At 40.6% G+C, this 21,767-nt stretch overlaps 1 protein-coding gene across 3 annotated transcripts in view; it reads right to left on the bottom strand.

Annotated features, from left to right (window-relative positions):
* The window catches only part of STAMBPL1 (STAM binding protein like 1), a 100,690-nt gene that overhangs the window by 41,551 nt on the left and 37,372 nt on the right, over window positions 1-21,767 (bottom strand). For 2 of the 3 annotated variants that reach the window (XM_056530091.1, XM_056530090.1), the window contains exons 2-7: window positions 16,076-16,159; window positions 12,353-12,570; window positions 12,197-12,272; window positions 11,128-11,223; window positions 5,393-5,762; window positions 3,749-3,873 (exon numbers count right to left, since the gene is read on the bottom strand). In XM_056530091.1, coding sequence (XP_056386066.1) covers window positions 3,749-3,873; window positions 5,393-5,762; window positions 11,128-11,223; window positions 12,197-12,272; window positions 12,353-12,570; window positions 16,076-16,105 — 915 coding nt within the window. In that variant the 5' untranslated portion in view covers window positions 16,106-16,159. Of the gene's footprint in view, window positions 1-3,748; window positions 3,874-5,392; window positions 5,763-11,127; window positions 11,224-12,196; window positions 12,273-12,352; window positions 12,571-16,075; window positions 16,160-19,319; window positions 19,424-21,767 lie in introns of those variants that run through there. The other variant, XM_056530093.1, reaches the window with a different exon arrangement.

Genomic DNA, 21,767 nt, shown 5'->3' with positions numbered 1-21,767 from the left:
CACTTGCACAAATGGCACGATGCACGATGCTCAGTTGCTTCCGTAGTGACCACCAAATTGTCACCATTTGGCAGCGGGATGACTTCTGGCTCTCCACCTTATTGGACCCTCGCTTCCGGCACAAAATGGGGGCCTTTTTTACACTCACTGAGAGGGAGGACAAACTGACCTACTACAGAGACATCCTACGTAGTCAGTTGGCCGATGCCTATAGGCGCCATCGTCCATCCTCTCGCAAGTCTGACTCGGGGGGCCCTCTGCGCTCACCATCCACTGCCATGGCTGCTGGTGAGGGTGGGGTGGCAGGAGCAGTACCAGCTCCATCAGCAGCAGCCTGAGTCTACAGTCGCTGATAAGTACCCTTCTTCACCTGCATAGTGAAGCAACTCCTCAGCAGTGTGCAATCAGAGCAGGTGTTTAGTTCGGCGGGGGCCATAGTCACCCCAAGGAGAACTCGCCTGTCCAAGAAAAATGTGGAGAGAGTGACCTTTGTGAAGATCAATCAGGTATGGATCAGCCAGGATTTCCACCCACCAATGCCTGATGCATCAGAGTAGATTGACCATGGTGCCACACCAACACATCACAAATATGGATAGTGCCAAACAGATTTAAGGCGCTGCTCCCCATTTACAAACATTCCTCCACATCAGACCTTTAGTCTCCCACCTTAGTCACCGGGTACTAGCATTGCCACCCACCTTACCACTCTGTCACCAGGTCACTTTCAGGACTCCTGATGCTGCTGCTGCCACCTCCAGGCTGTCTCATTCTGCCACCATATGTTCTCCTTATGCTGACACCACTTCCAAGCTGTGCCATTTAGCCACTATATGGTCTCCTCTTGCTGCCGCAAACTCCAGGCTGTGCCATTTAGGCGCACTATGCTCTTCTCATGGTGCCGCCAACTCCAGGCTGTGTCATTCAACCACTATATGTTCTCTTCATGCTGCCGCCAACTCCATGCTGTACCATTCAGCCACTATATGTTCTCCTCATGCTGCCGCCAACTCCATGCTGTACCATTCAGCCACTATATTTTCTCCTCATGCTGCCGCCACCTCCAGGCTGTGCCATTCAGCCACTATATGGTCTCCTCATGCTGCTGCCAACTCCATGCTGTGCCATTCAGCCACTATATGGTCTCCTTATGCTGCCGCCACCTCCATGCTGTGTCATTCAGCCCCTATATGTTCTCCTCATGCTGCCGCCAACTCCAGGCTGTGCCATTCAGCCACTATATGGTCTCCTTATACTGCTGGGACATCACCTAAAATATTTTATGGTAGCAGTAGCTACCATAAATCTTAAGTTTAAATGTTAAAATTCTTCTTTTAATCTTAGGGATTGTGAGGCCCTATGGTCTCCTCATGCTGCCGCCAACTCCAGGCTGTGTCATTCAGCCACTATATGGTCTCCTCTTGCTGCTGCCACCTCTAGTCTCTTTCCTTGTGCCGCCATGGGACTCCTTGTTAGATTAGGTTTTGTGGTCATACAGTATTAGTTCAAAGTAAACGCTAGGACATTAAACTTAAGAATCTAATTTAAATCTTAAATTTAAACAAATAAATGTAATGAGGCCCTATGGCCGTCGACATCATATTACCTGTGGAATTATCACAAGTATCCAATGAAATAGTTTGGAGCAATAACATTGAAACATAACTGATTATATGAAACATTCGCACTTTCACAGTCAGGGGGCGCTGAGAGGCAGGGGTTGGAACAAATAGCTCGATGCACACCAGAATGGGTAATCAAAAAATTTTAATAAATTCAAATAAAATAAAATAAAAATTACATAAAAAATCTGCCACATCCAGACACTCTGCGGCAGTGATTCTAATGACGATGCCTGTAACCTGCATGTCATGCTGAATAACAGTATTATTTCACTAACACAGCACACTCCATATGCGTGTTAGGAAAAGGCAAAGTGTTCTACACCCCTATTGAGCCTTTCTGTAGGCCTGAAATAGCCGTTTTTAATAGCGATTCGCCACAAATAAATTCGGACTAGACCAAATTTTTTCTGAAAATTCTGCTAATCGGCTGAATAACATTATTCAGAAATTCGCTCATCTCTAGCTCAGGCAATAGCTGGACATAAAGATTGTACAGCTTTATTGTCAGATGAGAAGAGCTGTGAGAAATCTAATTATACTCAGAGAAAAGTAACGTTTTCTACGGCATACAGTACTGAATTTACACAAAATAAAATCATCTACCTATATTATATGATGATGAGGTACTTAGTAACATCTTACAGAATGGTATTAATGTTGTTGCCAAAAGAGGTATTTGCGCAATTGGTTGTCACCCAGTGATTTTGCAACTGGAGTTGATAATACCTGGTTACACGTCAAGGGATGTTTTAAGTGTGCATGGAGAAGGTGCAACCTTTGTAAATTCATTCCTAAGTCTACTACTTTTTCTTCAGCAGTCAATGGGTAAAAAAAACATAATTCAATCTTTTATTAATTGTGATACCATTCATATAATCTATTTGGTAACTTGTAAACAATGCAACATACAATATGTAGGATGCACTACTAGAAAGTTTAAAAGACGCATCTATGAACTTTTTCACTGTTCAGATGATGCGGTTTCGATGTCACGCTCCCTTTCAGGTTTATCCAAACACATCATTGAAGTCCACAGAGGTGAAACTTCGTGTTTGGAGGTATGCTGTTTTGAACGAGTCCACCCTTCCATGGAGGGGTAGAGATTGGTCCCGGGCTTTACTAAAAAAGGGAAGCCTTTTGGAAACTGGCTCTCGACACCAGGTATCCACAGGGCACGAATTTCGGAGACTATTTGGCTTATAATTATTAAGCATGTATTACTTACCTGCCATGTGTGTTTTGATTTGGTGGCACTCGTTATTACTATATTTTGGTTCAGTATTTCTGTGTACTATTTTCTATATGCAAACCACCCTGGCTTCCTTCCGGTTGGAAGAAGCTTTGTCCAGGGAGGAGGAGCAGTCTGTGAATTGTTGTGAATATTGCAGTATATAAAGCAGTTTGTAGCAAGCAGACCTAAAGCCATGATTAAGAACTATATAGTTTGAAACGAGTCGGCGTACACAGGTTTCAACTCACTTGAGCACCTATGTTTTTGTTTTGTCATTTTGGGATTTTAAATATGTAGTGAAATAAAGTATTATTTTTAATTCCATTGGGGAGCTCGAGTACCCTTTCCCCACCTGTTGGATATTCGTAAATTACTTCCATTAAAAACTCTTACTCCTTCCAGTACTTATCAGCTTCTATATGCTCCACAGGAAGTTCTTTTCCTTTTAAATTTCTGTCTGTCTGACCACAGTGCTCTCTGCTGACACCTCTGTTCATCTTAGTAACTTTTCAGAGCAGGATAGGTTTGCTATGGGGATTTTTTCCTACTCTGGACAGTTCCTAAAATGGACAGAGGTGTCAGCAGAGAGCAATGTGGTCAGACTGAAAGAAAATTCAAAAATAAAAGAACTTCCTGTTGAGCAAATAGCAGCTAATATGTACTGGAAGGATTGAGATTTTTTAATAGAAGTAATTTACAAATATGTTTAACTTTCTGGCACCAGTTGATGAAAATGTTTTTTCCCCAGTGGAGTACCCCTTTAATATTGTTTTAATTGGGGCCACTCCTTAACCAAATGAGTATATGACTTCTGAACATATTAGTACACATTGTATCTCATTGGTGTAGAATAGGTGATTTCTAATCATATAAAAAAAATACATATCCTTACCAGTTTACCACAAAGAATGCCACACGTCTCAATTCCTCTGCTTGTATTTGCTTCTGCCAGTTGCAGAAATTTTTGAGAAAGGTCTTTGGGCAGAACAACTATCCGCAATCCTTCCACTATTTCATCTGAACAAGAGTAATAAAAATTGTTAGAAAAAGCTGCATATAAAACACAAATGACGACACCAGTTCAGTATTGAAAAAGGGCCAACCTTAGTGTAGATCAGTGTAACCCAACCAGTGTGCCTCGGGCTGTGGAAAAGCTACAACTCCCAGCCTGCTGGACATGCTAGAAGTTGTAGTTTTGCCACAGCCTGAAACACACTGGTGGGAAACACAGTGTTAGATTGAGCTCTGTGCAAAACCTTGTATTGAACCCCCTCCCTCTTATGGTGTACTACATGCTGCTGAAATAATAAAACTATATAAAATCATTGGTAAAGTGAAAGGCACTCACAGTTCATAGTTCTGTGCAGATTTCTTTATTTTCAAGTGCTTAAATCAATAGCGGGATGCCAGAGCAGGGTCAGGTTTGAGTCATGGTTACAGCCGTATCGTGCCTTAGCTGATGAAGAGCCGGAGACGAGGCGCGATACGTCTGTAACCATGGCTCAAACCTGACCCTGCTCTGGCGTCCCGCTATTGATTTAAGCACTTGAAAATAAAGAAATCTGCACAGAACTACGAACTGTGAGTGCCTTTCACTTTATCTATCACAGACTTACATTTGCCTTACTTTAACGAAAAGAGCACCGCATCACTTGTGCAGTATACCCGTAACACCCTGCCCATACCGCCTGCCGGAATTAATCAGCAGTCTGCATAGTGCTCCATAAGTGTGGTTCAGTGCCGACCCTATTTGCTACTTTCTATACGTATATAAAATCATTGCCATAAAATGTTTAAATAATACTGACAGATAGTTTCCTTAATAACACTGTCAAATAAACAACAGAAATTAAAGTTTTATCCTGTTGCCTTGCCATTAGTGTAAGCACAAAATATGGGATCTTGATTGAAGCACCTAGGCTATTAGGGCCAGTGGCATACTCTTCAGTAATGACATGATGTGCCACATGCAACAGGCAGGGGTGTTACTATAGGGGGTGCAGAGCAGGGGTGTAGCAATAGAGAGTGCCGAGGTAGCAGTCGCACCAGGGCCCTAGTGCCTAAGGGGGCCTCAAAGCACATCTACCGCATAAGGGACCAGTATTAAAAATGGCACATGGGGCCCTGTTGAAAATTTTGCATCTGGGCCTAGAATCTACAAGTCATGCCTCTGGTGCAAAGGTAGCCCAAAAGACACCCAAGGGGGCCCCAAAGACACCTTTGCCCCATAAGAAAACACCAGTTTTATAAATGACACATGGTAGACATTGGGCTCTGTTACAGATTGTGCATTGGGGCCCAGATGTTATAAGTTATGCCTCTGGCAACTGGGCAGGTTGGACTTCCAAAAGGCTGGTTCTGGTTGATATCTAATGGCTGGAAAAAATACGGCTATACAGTGGCAATACCCTAATAATTTCAAAGGAAACCAATAGACAGCTAAACCTTGAGGTGTAGTAACAGGCAAAAGTCTATATTGGATATTTAATTGATCATATGCATAAATACTATAAAGTCTTGGACATCAAGCACTTACTTTGTACGGCACTTAGAGTTGCTGCTGGTTTTAAAGCCCTGTTTATAGGGGGGGACTGCCCAGCATGTATAGCAGCATCATTCTTTACTGTTTTCCCAGAGAGTACATTAGCCAATGAATGGCTTTTAGGAGAGGGAAAACAAGATATCATGGTGCCATCTGTTTGCTCGGGCACCTTAGAATTAAGGCTAGGGTTTTCTTGATATTTCAGCTGGTCTCGGATCATGTCTTGTTTCCGCAGCTGGTCTTCGAAAAAGCTGAACTGCACGGTCTGTATTTGTTGCTGTCGCAGTTGCGCCACCCGCTTCTTCTCGGCCTCGATGAGCTGCTGCTGTTCCAGTTTCTTTAGACATTCTGCTTTTCTCTCATTCTAACAATAAAAAAAATAATAATAACATAGTGTATGCATGAGGTCCATCCAAAATGTAGTTGGCAATTTCCTACTACTATAGATATAATTAGAATGGACTATTCACAAGGGAAGTGTACTGTTCGTCCAGATGTAGGGGTGTAGCAATGGGCACGTTTCTGCACATGTCCAGAGTCTCCAAAATAAATGTATGATCTTTTTAAGATAAAATGTATATATATAAAAAAGTATAGTTTATCAAATCTGTTTTTAAATAACCTATTAGTGAATTAAAAGTTGCTGCATTGAGGTTACTGGATCTTCATTTATTACCTAAAGCAGTGTTTCCAAACCAGTGTGCATCCAACTATTGCAAAACTACATCTCCCAGCATGCCCGGACAGCCGTTGGCTGTCCGGGCATGCTGAAAGTTGTAGTTTTGCAACAGCTCAAGGCACCCTGTCTAGGAAACACTGACCTAAAAGGGAAAAGGACTATAAAGAGGACCTGGCACAGTTGTGTGTTGTACGGACAGTAAATCGAATGGCAACCTGGCAACTATATAATGCCTAACAGGCTTTTCCAAATAAAAAAAAATTGCCAGTGGGCAGGGACTGAAAAGAGAAATAAATGAGAAAAAACTACACTCATGCCTCCTGTTGTTCCCAGTCCAACACCACGCCACTTTAGAGCCCCCAGAGGAAGTTCCTTTAAAGGGGAAAATATATATACCGTATATTTTTTTTTTATCAACTGGTGCCAGAAAGTTAAACAGATTTGTAAATTACTTTTATTAAAAAATCTTAATCCTCCCAGTACTTATTAGCTTCTGAATACTACAGAGGAAATTCTTTTCTTTTTGGAACACAGTGCTCTCTGCTGAATCACGAGCACAGTGCTCTCTGCTGACATCTCTGTCCATTTTAGGAACTGTCCAGAGCAGCATATGTTTGCTATGGGGATTTTCACCTACACTGGACAGTTCTTAAAATGGATAGAGATGTCAGCAGAGAGCACTGTGCTTTTGTTGTCAGCACAGAGCTCTGTGTTCCAAAAAGAAAATAATTTCTTCTGTAGTATTCAGCAGCTAATAAGTACTGGAAGAATTAAGATTTTTTTAATAGAAGTAATTTATAAATCTGTTTAACTTTCTGGCACTAGTTGATTTAGAAAAATAACATTTTTCCACCAGAGTACCCCTTTAAATTTCCCATTTATTGGCTTCAGTGGTCACATGCTAGAGGAAGTGCACATGACTACCGATGCCAGTGATTGGCTGCAGTGTTCCATTGCTAATTGATGGTAACACCCAGGCCTGGTGCAAGGATTTTTGCCACCCTAGACAAAAGCCAATTTTGCCGCCTCTGCCCATTGGCTCCACCCTTTGATACACCCACCTTACACTGTAACAAACCACCTCCTCATGTAATAACCTTACTACTGGGGTGAGACACCGTGGATGTATGGAGATGTGCGTGATGTCACCTGACCTCAATGATTGCGCCAGTCTGCCTTGGACGTGGCACAGCGCTCCTCCAGTAGGCTGAGAAATGCAGATTTTTTATGGTATGGGGGGGGGGTTGGGGTTGTTGGTTGGATAGGCGGGTGCTTCGGATACTGGCTGACTTTATCGCAGCGGGCAAAGCGGTGCCCCTATCAAGAGGGCTGTCACGATCACACCCTATCGGTCCAGCCCAGACATTAGAGAGAGTGTGATGGTGCAAGGGTTACTGCCACCAGACCTCTGGGTATCTACTACTAGTCCCAGCAAGTCACCAAATTAACCCTTTGATAAACATGTTTCACCAGAGCTTCCGTCAGAAAGGTGAGCTCATATATTTAGAGATCAAAGACCAGAGCTGATTAATTAAACATTTAGTCTGATAAAAGGTATCACAGTGCTATATATATATATATATATATATATATATATATATATATATATATATAGAGCTTGAGAAAGGCTCTATTGTTGAGCTGAAACGTTGCTGTATTTTTGAGATGTGGTGAATAAATACACAAATCTTTTTTTACCGGAATTGGAGTGCTGCACCATTGCTTTGTTTTAGTATATATATATATATATATATATATATATATATATATATATATATATATAAATACAGAAACAAATGACATACAGGTACAAAAATATATAAAAGAGTTTGGCAAGACAAGTTCAGAAAACAAAAATGAAGTCCTTACAGCATAATGGTATAGCCGTCCTTGGGAGTGAGAGTCCAGCTCTTGTCAGCTTTTTGCACAGCCTTGAACAACAGTTGAGTCCAGCATTTTAAGTCTTATCTGCCTCTTTGGAGGGAAACTCTACCCCCCCCCCCCTCCCCTCTGATCCCACCAGGAGGGGCATCTCTCTTCCTGACCCCTTATCTGTTTGATTATATGATGGGACCAGAGTGCATGACTTCAAAGGAGATATCAAACAGCCAGACCCCAATAAAATGCAATACACAAAAAACAAAACATACACCGTCTGAATGACCCCTCACCCATGTCTTGGATAATACATTACACACAGATACAATTATAATACACATGTAGGATTCAATAATCAGGCCTTGGGCCTGACAAGGGCGCTCTAGGCGGCTGCCTATTTTGCTATTGGTGGAGCCAGCCCTGGTAACACCACCCGTGCATTTCCATCAAAGACTCCATAAGACCAGCGCTGGACCAGGTACAACAGAAGAGATTAGTCTGATTTTTTTTCCTCCTTCCAATTTCCTGTTTACTGGCAATTTTTTTTTTTGTAAGCAGAAAATCCCCTTCTGCTTCCTGACCCCCAATACAACTTTTTTTTTACAGCAGTCACATGTTTTCACAGCTGAGCTAGAATTAGACAATGCTGGTCTCCTGTGCTCCATCTCAAACTACCAGGAGCAGAAAAATCTGTACTCCAAAGAGAGTAACCCCTTACATGCTGTTGTCAAGTATGTAATTACAACACGTAAGGAATCTGTGTGCGACATTCATCCCTTAGGCTTCCTTGCAAAATGATGGCAGGTGCCGATGGGTTTCCATGCTAGCCGGGGCCTTGTTCTTGCCATTTGTGTCTGAGTGCCCAGCTGTGCCGGCAGTGGGTTGGGTACATTCCCTGTCAGCATTATGCTGATTGCTGTCAAAGTCCCCTTGTTGGACTACTAAAAAGTTTAAAAGATAAAAGCAAAAAAAAAGAAAATGTAAAAAAAAAAAAAACATTTTTTTCCCTTAACATTCCCTTTCTCTGCATAAAACATGGGGGGAAAAAATCACATACTTGGTATCATGTCAACCAATGACCTGAACCATGAAATGATTTACCCCTAATGTGATTGCTGATGTCAGTCATTAATACTGAGTGTCTGTTGCAAATAGCCTTCATAGTCTATCAGAACGCCGCTGCTGGACATGCATGGCAGTCTGCATTAAGGGGTTAAACGCCACAAAATCACAATTTTTTTTATCTTCCCCACACACAAAAAAATGCATTAATAAAAATTTACCAATAAATTGTATAAACGCCAAAAATGGTGGCACTAAAAAATAGTACTTGTCCTGCAAAAAATAAACCCTCATATGGCAACAAAATAATGTAAATGTTACGACTCTGGGAAGGCAATAAAGGAAAACTTGAAAAATTGCTGGTGCTGCCGGCAAACATAAGACAACCCAATTGATCATTGTATACCTGCATAGAAAAAACATGTTTTGCCAGTAAAACCTGAAGGCTATATTTTTAAAATTGGACAGAACAACCAAATCCAACACCTGACTGGCTTTGCTATTCGATCAGCTGTTTTTTTATGCATTTATATCACATGCTAGGTCCGAATCAGTCAGAATTTTTTTTTATTTCCTCATTGGGCGCAGGGCCAGCCCTACCATGGGACCTGGTGGGACCGCTTACAGCCACTTTAGGACAGTGAGCCTGCCGGTCCGGGTCTGACGAGGAACGTTGCGCAAGGGAAGTTCCTCCGCAGACCCGCACGGGTGGACGTCAATGATGTCACTTGTGAGGCCACCGCTGGAGTGAAAAACGCTGCACAGACCAGGTGAGTGTGTCTGTGTGTCTCTGTGTCGTGGGTGGGAGAACTATGCTACCTAATGTGGGGAAACTATGCTACCTCATGTGGGGAAACTATGCTACCTCATGTGGGGAAACTATGCTGCCTCATGTAGGGAAACTATGCTACCTCATGTGGCGAAACTATGCTACCTCATGTGGCGAAACTATGCTACCTCATGTGGCGAAACTATGCTACCTCATGTGGCGAAACTATGCTACCTCATGTGGGGAAACTATGCTACCTCATGTGGCGAAACTATGCTACCTCATGTGGCGAAACTATGCTACCTCATGTGGGGAAACTATGCTACCTCATGTGGGGAAACTATGCTACCTCATGTGGGGAAACTATGCTACTTCATGTGGGGAAACTATGCTACCTCATGTGGGGAAACTATGCTACCTAATTTGGGGAAACTATGCTACCTCATGTGGGGACACTATGCTATCTAATGTGGGGAAACTATGCTATCTAATGTGGGGAAACTATGCTGCCTATCTAATGTGGGGAAACTATGCTGCCTACGTAATGTGGGGAAACTGCTGCCTACCTAATGCTGCAGATCAATGTAAGTTGCATTGCTGTGCAGCTCTTGAATATGCAGTGCAATTTTATGGCATAGTACTTTTTTTTCTTTTGGGGGTGGGGCTGCATTTCACTCTTGGACCCAGGCAGCACAATGTCTATGGCTGGCCCTGATTGGGCGTACAAGGTATTTGGTCCAATTGTTGGGCCTTCGAAGCCGTGGTAATGGCAGGGGTATGGATGTTTAACCCAGTAGATGCCTCAATCAGTAATAATGGTGCCACCTATCGAAAATAAACAAAAGGTGGGAAACATTTGTATAGAAAGCCCAGGAAATAAAAATATATCTTATGCTTCATAGTGAGAATGCCTGTTTGGCTTATATAATGACTCACAATCTTGAAGGCATGCTTTGATCAATTATACGATCTACTTCACCTAGCTGTAACACACCTGCTTCTCCTTTTGGGTTTGCATCAACTAAGTAAGTGTCTTGCCTTACTGGGCTCATCTGATTTGTCTAAATACACTTGAAGGGGGGGGGGGGATGATAATATCCCAAGTCTTTAATAACAGGGATCTGATATTTTATAAACAGTGACTCATGTGTTTGTGTATTTGGCTTTTATATTTGATAATTTCATGTTGGAGCTGGTGGTATTTTACTTCAGCACAAGGGACATTTTGAATTTGCCTAATTACATAGACAGTGTATTTATATCACATCACACATCAATACCCACACAACAGCTCTCCCAAGAATGGTATTAAATGCAGTATTGACTTTCTGTACAACTTACAATATCTTTCATGTATTCTTGATATTCTAGGTTATATTTCTTCAGTAGATCTTTTTTTAGATCATCTGTCCTTGGAAAGGCAACCTCCTTCAATGTCTTAATGAAGAGCAGGAAAATAAAAGACATTACTTTGTAATACATAGCATCACATATGAATATCAAAGCAGAGGCTTCTGTCTTTTTTATCATGGAAATTAATTATGGTAAATTAATTAGGTTTTATATAATTTAAACTTATGAAATTAAAGCTAGTGCTGTCATGTAACATTAAGGCTCTTCTATTGATAGATAGTCTCTTATTAATACAGAGCTCTCACACATCCTCTGTATTAAAAAAAAAAACAAAGCTTTGACCCCTATGAAGATGTACTAAAGTGAATCTGTCAGCTCTATGTTATGCTCTAATCTCAAGTGTCAATGAGGTGTAGCCAAGCTGCATGATGCACACCTTCTCCTCCCCATACCCCACTTTGCATGATGCACATTTGTATTGATGCACAGGGCTTCGTTTCCTGCACTGAGCCCTGTATGGCAATTAGTCAAGGCAAGCAGTGTGGTGAGGTGTGTATGCTGCAGCTCAGCCTCACTCTCCTGACACCTGAGCATTGATCATGATATAGAGCTGGAAGATTCACTTTAATTGATCAGTATATAAACTAAAATTGGTCATACAGTTAGGCTATGTTCACATGATGGAATTTCCTTGCGTAATTCTGTATTAGAAATACGCAGAGGGACATCTGCTGCGGAAATCCTGATTTCGGAGTCCACAGAGAGAATAGACATGTCTTTTCTTTCTGCCAAGTCAGCATGGAAATGCATTGTCGTCTATGAGAGGGCACATTTCCGAGAGGTCCTAGTGCCAGCATGTTATGCTGACGCTCTGCTGTAGGGTGAATGCCTGTGTGAATGTAGCCTTACCCCCACCCCTTCCCTTCATCCATATCTTCTCCCCTCTCCCCTATTTGTACGTGAATTTTTCAAGTTAGTGTTCCGTAAACAAAAGAATTTTATAGAGCCTAAGACCTGAAGATAAAGCAATAGCTATGTCATAATAACTCAAGCTTACCTTTAATATAACCTGTTTCTCTGGGATTTCACATTGCTGGTAGTCCCGGTGATTAGGCAATTTCTCAACAAACAATCTACAACACAAAATACATTTCACAGCCTATGGCATTTGAGAACATAAAGGTTAAAAAAAGAATATGGTCTAAATCCTTACGTGATAAACTTGTTGTAGAGAACAAAGGCATTTTCAAGATTCCCTTCATCTAGATACACAGAGGCCATTCTCTCCATTTCCACTCCAGAACGAAAATAACGTCTGGGAGTGATGTCCTCATTGATGGTGATGTTACAGCCCAGCTTGCTTAGGGCACGGACACGCTCCTCTGGGCTCAAAGACACATCTGTGTGATCTGGCATAGCTGCCAGCTTCCTCTATTGTAAATATATTAAGAAATAATAAAATTAACATAAAAAAAGCAATAATTGAAGTTAAATGTACACAATCAATATTGAGCTTATCTGTAATGTTTATATAGGATAATGAGTCTTTACAATATGAAATTTTTTTTTTTAAAGAATGAATATGTTAAAATAATCAACAATTCTCAATATCCTTCCCTTAAGAATTCTTCATCATTCCCCCACAGCAATGGATCAGGTCCCCTATAGCATCTCTATTTACACTGTATGATGATGTGTGCTCCACATGGTGACATGTCATGTGATTGAGCCAACCGGTCATGGTCTGCTGTAGAGACACGATGAACCATGAATGGATAGCCTGTTTGTGTAAAACATCATCATACAGGAGAACAAACAGAGATCATAGGGGATTCGAACAGCAGCAGTGAGGGAATGGTAAAGAACTCTAAAAGTGAGTTTACAAAAAAGTCTATTAGTTTACAATTTTGACATTTTCTTTTCTTCTGTTTTATCCCCAGAGAATCCTTAAAGGGGTACTCCAGAGAACTAAACCCATAGCCTATCCTTTCCCTCTCATCAACCAATTTAACTGTCTAAATATCATTCATCAGCTATATAGAGCAGTTTCCCCTCTTTGGTTGTCACTAACATGCATGGAGTGAGGAAATGACATAATTCAGCCGTCCACTTTGTCTCTGTCCAAATCCCTCTCTGAAAGCAGTCCTCACCCTCCTGAGAGACACATTCCATGTGGTTTCTGCCCTGCTCTGATAATTCATGCTCTCTTTAGTGCTGAGAACTTGGAGATGTGTGCAGCCTTAGCCAATCACACACTGAACATCTCTCTGCTGCTCAGAGCAAAAGGGCGGGGGCTAGCAGAGCAGAGCTGCAAAGAGTGCTGAGGGAGGTAGGCAAGGGGAGGGAAGAATGACAAAAAATATCAAGCAGCCAGAGAAGACAACAGGGACCACAGGAGCCATGCATATCAACAAGCAGGATGGTTTACAGGGAGCAAGTAGTGTGGTGGCTTTAGAGCATATATACATACATATATATATATATATATATATATATATATATATATATATATATAATTAGCCCTTTAAAGGCAAGCTTCACATCTGCATCAAAGGATCTGTTCAGGGCCTTTGTCACAGAATCCGTTCAAATATCCAGACAAAGAAAAAACATGCATGATTTTTTGTCAGGTTTTGATCCAGGAAAAGACAGACCCCATACGAAAACCCCACAGACCCCATTAATGTCAACGGGGTCTGTCTGGCTCCATTGGTATACGTCATTCAATGGACCATTCAGCTACGTTTTCTGGCCCTGAACAGATGTGAACCTCACCTACAATATTGGCTTAGTTGAAATGCGCCAGATTTATGGTCTGGTTTGTAATTAAAACTGGTGTACATGCTTTGGATCACATTTACTATATGTCTTAGACACATTTGCAATGAATAGCATGGTCTACCAGAAAGTGGGCTGAAAGGGGGAGTGGCATGTTTGAAAGGGGTGTGCCTTTGATACAATTTAGGCACACAAAAAAAAGCACCAACATTATGGTGCACCTATTAAATCCAAATAATAGATGGTATAAACTTAAAGAGGCCATATGGCCAACCCAAAAATGAGAGAGCATTATCACTTAATAGCTAAGGGTGCCCTGATGTCACGATTCGGCTGGCTGGAGGTGGATCCTCTGTGCCAGAGAGGGATTGGCGTGGACCGTGTTGGTGGACCGGTTCTAAGTTGCTACTGGTATTTACCAGAGCCCGCCGCAAAGCGGGAGGGTCTTGCAGCGGCGGTAGCAACCAAGTCGTATCCACCAGCAATGGCTCAACCTCTCTGACTGCTGAAGATAAGCGCGGTACAAGGGAGTAGACAAGAGCAAGGTCGGACATAGCAGAAGGTCAGGGCAGGCAGCAAGGATCGTAGTCAGGGGCAACGGCAGGAGGTCTGGAGCACAGGCTAGGAACACACAAGGGAACGCTTTCACTGGCACAATGGCAACAAGATCCGGCGAGGGAGTGCAGGGGAAGTGAGGTATAAGTAGGGAGTGCACAGGTGAACACACTGATTAGGCCTGCTGCGCCAATCAGTGGCGCAGTGGCCCTTTAAATTGCAGAGACCCGGCGCGCGCGCGCCCTAAGGAGCGGGGCCGCGCGCGCCGGGACAAGACAGACGGGGAACGGGTCAGGTACGGGAGCCGGGATGCACCTCGCGAGCGGGCGCCTCCTGCGTCGCGAATCGCATCCCGGCTGGAAGTGATATTGCATCGCACCCGGTCAGCAGGTCTGACCGGGGCGCTGCGAATGAGAGGATGCTGCGAGCGCTCCGGGGAGGAGGGGGACCCGGAGCGCTCGGCGTAACACCTGATAACACACATTTTACAGCCTCTTGAAATATAAGGTTTTATAATTTGTCTGACAATTTAGGGAATCAGTCAGATGGGCAAGAACTTAATTATACAGTCAGGAGATGTGTATTAGGCATACACGCCCCTCCATGTGAAACATTCACATCCCCTGACTGTATAATCCCGTCCACCACCTGAAATTTACTAACATTTTTAAAATTAAGTTTATGCCCATCTGACTGATTCCCTGAATTGTCAGGCAAACTATGAACACTCATAGGAATCGTGTATCAAGAAACTGTAAAAATGTATGTGGTCAGGGCATACTAAGTTATTTATTGACAGTAAAACAAGACAGTCTAAGAATTCGACAGATTTATCAAAAAGCATGCACTATTTAGTAACTCTGGTAACCCTGGCACATTTGTAGACTAAGTTTACACTGTCTAAGAATTAGACATATTTAGTAAATCTAGGCTGTTATGTCTTATGTCTCAGCTTGTTGTTTTTATAGATACAATCAGCTGAACCATGAATGCCGCTCTAGACTATATAACAGGCTATGACAAAAACAAATTATAGATACGCATATAGGATGTTACTCAAATCTATAGATTATATTTATAAAAACTATTTAAAAAAAAAAAAGGTGTTTGCAGGTGGACACACCCTGTCCATACATTCATCACTAATCAAAAAAATCAATAAAAATAGCAAATGTATCATACAAAAATACAACAAACATATAAAGTATCAAATTAATAGCTTACAGATTCTTAAAGACCATTATAGTCTCCGAATCCTTTTCATCATACAACATAGTTCTCCCTTTACAAATGATGAAAAGCCGGCTTTGTTATTTAACTCTTTAGTGGTACATAGAGATATAAGGGAAAGATTCTCCAAACTCTAACTTAGAGCTAGAACATTTTTACATCCCAGCTATACAGTAAAGTGTATGTATTTATTATGAAATAAAGCAAGAAAGGTCAAGCACAACTATAAAGTAAAGATGGTTTACAACTTGCAGAAAGGTATATTACAGATTTTATGAAGAATATAGTATATACAAACATGCACATTCTGCATTTTATGCGTTACAGCTGAGAAAAGACAAGTATATAGAGAAAATAAACTGAAAGGATTCACCAGTGATGAAATGGAGATGGACTGTTCCATGCTGTCTTCAGAGTTGATGGGAAGGGGCTGGTAATAGCTTTACAATCTGTCCATCTGCAACCAGAGGAGAAACAAAGAAAATCAATGCTTCGCAAGTATCAAATAACGTCAGTTCCTCAGTTCTGTATGAATCATTGGTCGATACAATGGCCCAGAAATGATAATGATCTCAAGCCTCATATCCAGCAATGGTGGCCTGACACTAATGTGCATCAAATACAATCACGCTGTTCTGTGCTCATTACAAGCTGCTTTACTTCTACCAAGAATTATGATTTACAGAAAACAGCAGAGGAGATGGCGGAGAGCGTAGGAACAGAAAGATCACTAACTGGATTAGTACTGAGAGAATCTCTCTCGACTATAAGGCCATGTTCACACATCCGGAATATCCACATGGAAAACCTCCGTGCCGACATTCCGGAGAGTGTGGGCGCCAGCATAATATGCGCCGTCTAATAGACATCTATGCATTCTGTGCAGTGTCCGCAGAAACAATGGACGGGTTTATTCTCTCTGTGTACAATTGGGAATTTCACACAGTGCAGCAGAATCCTGTGGAATCGCAGCAGAATCTCCATGCCAAATTCCAATGCAGAATTCAGCACAGAAATTTCAACATGTGAACATGGCCTTACAATCTGAGGTCCAAGGTATGAATCTGACCAAGAGCAACATCTGCATCAAATATCTCCTTTCTTCTTACATGATCTCTCTCTCACATACCTGGGTATAGCTGTGCAGAACATATTGGTGCTATAGGGTAATATGCTTCATGTAAAATGCAAAGTGCTTTGACTAAAGTACAGCTCAAAAATGAGTAAGTATTCCTGCTCTCTCATCCAGCCTAGTACTTTACTGTTTTCTATAAAGATGGCAAACATAATCAGCGTTTTAAAGACTTTGGTGGGCTGTCTTTGGTCACCCAGTAGCCTGAATGGGCAGAAAGATATATGTTCCCCTCTCTCCATGTCTGTCAATCTTATGTGTATTATGTCCGTAGTCGTATTTCTCAAGGCTAGCTTGGATAAGTGCGCAAGGGATATGTAGGTACTCCTGCACTGAGGCACAGCTTAATGTTGCCCAGCACAAGGTGGTGTTCTCTACATCTAGAGGAACTAAGGTTTCACCATCATCACAGATGGGGATTCTTTACTGTAAGAGCAGTGAGACTATGGAACTCTTTGCCACATGATGTTGTGACTCATTACACAAGTTTAAGGGAAGCCTGGATGCTTTTCTGGAAACCTAAAATATTCTAACTTATTAGTACTAGATTTCTAAGAATAAGATGTTGATCCAGGTATTTTTCTCTTGGTATGGGGCATTTGGAATTAGCCTCAAAAAGTTTTTTTGCCTTTCTCTGAATCAACATAGTAGGAATATAGGTTGAACGTGATCGACAGCTATGTCACATGGTTTCCTTGACAGAGATCTGTATACAGTAAACTTCTTAGACCTCTGAAGGATAGAAGTTTTCATTAAAATAATTGGGTACTTGGTCAGCGATAATCAGTAAACAGATCTTTCTCTACCGGGAATTCCCTAATAGGACGTATGAAAATAGGTTTTCTAAAGTGTACAATCCTTTTAAAGGTTTCTATTAAATTTATTTTCTATTAAATTAAGGAGCAGCCAGATGAAATTGCTTAACAAATATAGTTATGCAGCTGATATATAAAGGAATATATTGCAGCCTAAGTCAAATCTACACAACAAATTATTTTGAAACCTCGTGACTGACACATTAAAAGGGTACTCCGGCGGAAAACATCTGGTATTACAACTTGGCTCCATTCATTTCAGTGGAACTGAGCTGTGAAACCACATACAACCTAAGGACAGGTGTGGTGCTGTTTTTTTTTTAAAGAAATTAGTTGTTTTTCTATTCCTCGGCAACCCCTTTAAGGACTAGATAAAGAATTATTATGTAATTTTCTGATATAACATTGCTTAGACTGAATACATTGTAACAAACCCTCAGCTATGGAAAAGATTAGGTTTACACAGATGTACAACCTCTCAACGTGAACAAAATGGTTATATATATATCCATACAATGACAGCATTACAGAACTAAATTATAGGACTCTGATCACCCAAAGTCCCTTTAAACAGAGGTATTTACAAGATGGCCATAAAGGATATGCATTGCATTCGCTTCTTTATCAAACTGGGTGGAAGTCTCTAGGAGGGTGAGCTCATAGTGACACAGCCTCAGGGTGGGAGCTCTTTTAGCATCCCTACTTGCTATATATAGGATTAAAAACACACACAAAAAAAACAAAAAAAAAACACAGTAACAAGGAATCCAACCTTGTTTTATCAATGAAATAAAGACATAAGAGTCATACACAAGTGAGTTAACAGGATCAGGATGAAAAAAATCAATGCATGATCTGCTCAGTACTTCAAATGTTCTTGCTCTGTTTAATATTTATAAGCCATGAACAATATCTTCCTATAACAGGAAACATGGCTACAGGCTACCGGTCACCATCATTTAAAGGTTATGGGGCCATGCACGAAACAGAAACATCTGGATTAAGAGTTTGCAGATGAAAAATTACTCACATACATAAACACATACATTAATACATTAATCTAGGATCTATTGTACGGTATTTATGTTTCAGAATACATGCTTATACAGATATACATTGATGCACTAATAAAACAGAATACAAAATATTTAACCATTCAGAAGCTCAGCAACAGATAGAAAAAACAATGCAACTGGTATGTTGTAGCACTGGCGAAATGTTAAGCATGCAGAAAGCTAAATCGAGTGGGTGGTGCTTAAATGTGACACAAGTAACCAATATATACAAAGCAAAAGTGGAAAAAATGGATGGCACTTACCCTTGTCTTTATTTTTTTTTTTTAATTCATCTTTATTAGATCCATTAAAAAGGAAACATTCCACAAGACATTCAGGCGATGGTCATTTCGAGTCTACTTGACGTGAAACAGCTGTCACCTGAATGGCTCATGGTAGTTATTCTGCCCAACCTGCCTCCTTTTTAATGGATATAATAAAGATTAAGTTTAAATAGACCTAAAGACAAGGATGCCATCTATTTTTCTACTTTGCTTTTGATAAAATCTTTAACATGTTGTACTGCTTTCTGTGACCAGTCATAAATTGCTTCTGATAAGGCTAAACCCCAATTTATTAAAGTAACTTTTCTTTAGGCATCATGTAATACAGTACAGAAAACGAATCCATTCTGATGACTGTAGGGTGGGCAATAAGGCCCTGAGTGGGTGCCATATTATCAAAGTGATATTTGGCATGCCAAGCTCAATCAATCAATGCATTTTTCTATGGCAGTCTCAATGGGGGAGATTTATTAATACTTGTGCAGAGTAAAAGTTGCCCAGTTGCCCATAGCAACCAATCAGATCGCTTCTTTCATTTTGCAGAGGTCTTGTTAAAAATGAAAGAAGAAATCTCATTGGTTGTTATAGGCAACTGGGCAATTTTACTCTGCACAGGTATTAATTAATCTCCCCCATTGAGACTGCCATAGAAAAATAAGTACTGTATTATAATAAGTATATAATAGTTATAATAAGTATACCGTAACTATTACAATAAGTAAATAGTTGCTTACACGATTTTCGTGGCCTATGCAGCAGAACTTTCAATTTACCAACAATTTACCCCTTCCAAAAGGGATTTCAGGTCCTAATCTAAGTCTAATGTCTAAAATATATAAACCTCATATATAGAAGGAGAAAAATAAAATCAAAGTGACCCCAAAGACAACAAGATTACTGGTTTCGAGTCAATAAACAGTTGGTTGCTAAGGCTTCAGTATGTTTATGAATGAAGACAACATTCTCAACATCAAACTATTATGGCAAACTATCAGATAAGCAGATAATGATGCTCACTGTATATATATATATATATATATATATATATATATATATGCACCCTATTTAAAAAAGATTATGAGGTCTTTAACATGTGCCATCTTCACTAGTTTGAGTGTTTATACGTCACTTTTCATGCATTTATATAAGCATTAGGAATTATGAATGAAGCAATAAGCCAACTGCACCTTCACTTTGGTTCTCCAATATATATCACATTATTAAAGGGGTCATCTCTTGCACTCAACAGATGATTTCTGAGAATATATGTCTCCGTTTTCCTGGCCCAAGGAACTGCTATTTACGCCGTTCCATAGATAAACAGGTCAGTAAGCTTCATTGTAATATTTTCATTGAACATGACAAGTGCAACCTTTACAGTGCAGGCAGCCATCTTTATATCTGTGCACAGGTCAATGGGCAATAAATACAAATATATAAAGCAATCACAAAGGAAAAATAAACAGTAGGCATGTCATACAATGTTACTGATAACAGTACTGAGTGAGCTGCCTGTAAACGATGGAGTAGGGGGAGGGGTGCTCATTGCTATATTCCAGCAGAACATAGTAGTTTACCAAGAATGAATGAGTGATATGCGTGTAATAGTCATCGGCCCGGAAAGCAATTATCGCCTGCTCTTTAGTCATCTAGGAATACATTCTCATACTTAGTCATTCTGTGGATCTAACAGAATAATAAAATGATACACAGGACTAGCTAAACACATCAGTTACCCTCTAAACACAGTGGGGGTCTTATATAAAAATTAGTCTTTTAATGTTAAATTTAGAAACTAGAATATAGATGTGCAATGGTGCACAAAATGCCTAGTGTTATGGGGAAAGATTTATCGAAACCTGTGTAGAGCAACAGTGGAGCAGTTGCCCATAGCAACCAATCAGATTGCTTCTTTCTTTTTTTTAAAAAGGACTCTGAAAAATGAAAGAAGCAATCTGATTGGTTGCTATGGGTGACTGGACCACTCTTCCTCTACACAGGTGTTGACAAATCTCCCCCAATATCTTTCTTACCACATGCTGGTTTCCCTTTAAAAGTAGACATGTGAAGAATGGTGTAATCCAAATAAACAAGTTTACTGAACTGTCTTTTCCCTTTCAGGCTAAGGCTAAGTTTCTACTTTTTTTTTTTGGGGGGGGGGGGAAATGCCAATTCTGCCGCATGGCATTTTTTCGGCCAAAAAACGCCGCAGCTAGATGTTAGCTGTAAATCAATGAGAAATCCCAAAATTCTTATTCCACTTGGCGTTGTTCACATTGGCGTTTTTTTTTTTTTTTTTAATCCTTTTGCCGTTTTTTTTCACTCTTTGTGGCATTTTTCAGCTCCTTGGCCACTGGCAATTTTTTATTGTCAAAATCGTGGCATTTCTCTCCCATAGAAGTCTATGGGAGTGAAAAAGCGCCAAGAAAAACGATATGTGGGTTTTAACTTTGGCATTTTTGAGGCGGTTTTTATTCTTTTTTGGACTTTAGGGATCCAAAAAAGTGATGGAGATACCTTTTTTTTATTTTTTTTAAACTGAACTGTAATTTTTATTAAAGATTTTACATGTGTTTCAATCTAGACAAGAATATAACACAAAAAGAACATTGCAGAGGCCAAGGCCCCAAATCAATCCACAAGACATGAAGCTTAAACAGGCAGGCAGGCATTAGATCAAGCCCGTAGGCAGCCATGAAACAAACGCCCAGCAATCAATAACTAGAAAGTAGTCAGGGTAATCAAATAATCCACCGCCAGTTGACATAACTGAAAAGGC

This window comes from Hyla sarda, chromosome 7, assembly GCF_029499605.1.
Source record: "Hyla sarda isolate aHylSar1 chromosome 7, aHylSar1.hap1, whole genome shotgun sequence".
In the NCBI taxonomy this organism is placed as follows: Eukaryota; Metazoa; Chordata; class Amphibia; order Anura; family Hylidae; genus Hyla; species Hyla sarda.
Note: the sequence above shows the minus strand (reverse complement) of the source record. Positions and strands in the feature narration are given on the sequence as shown.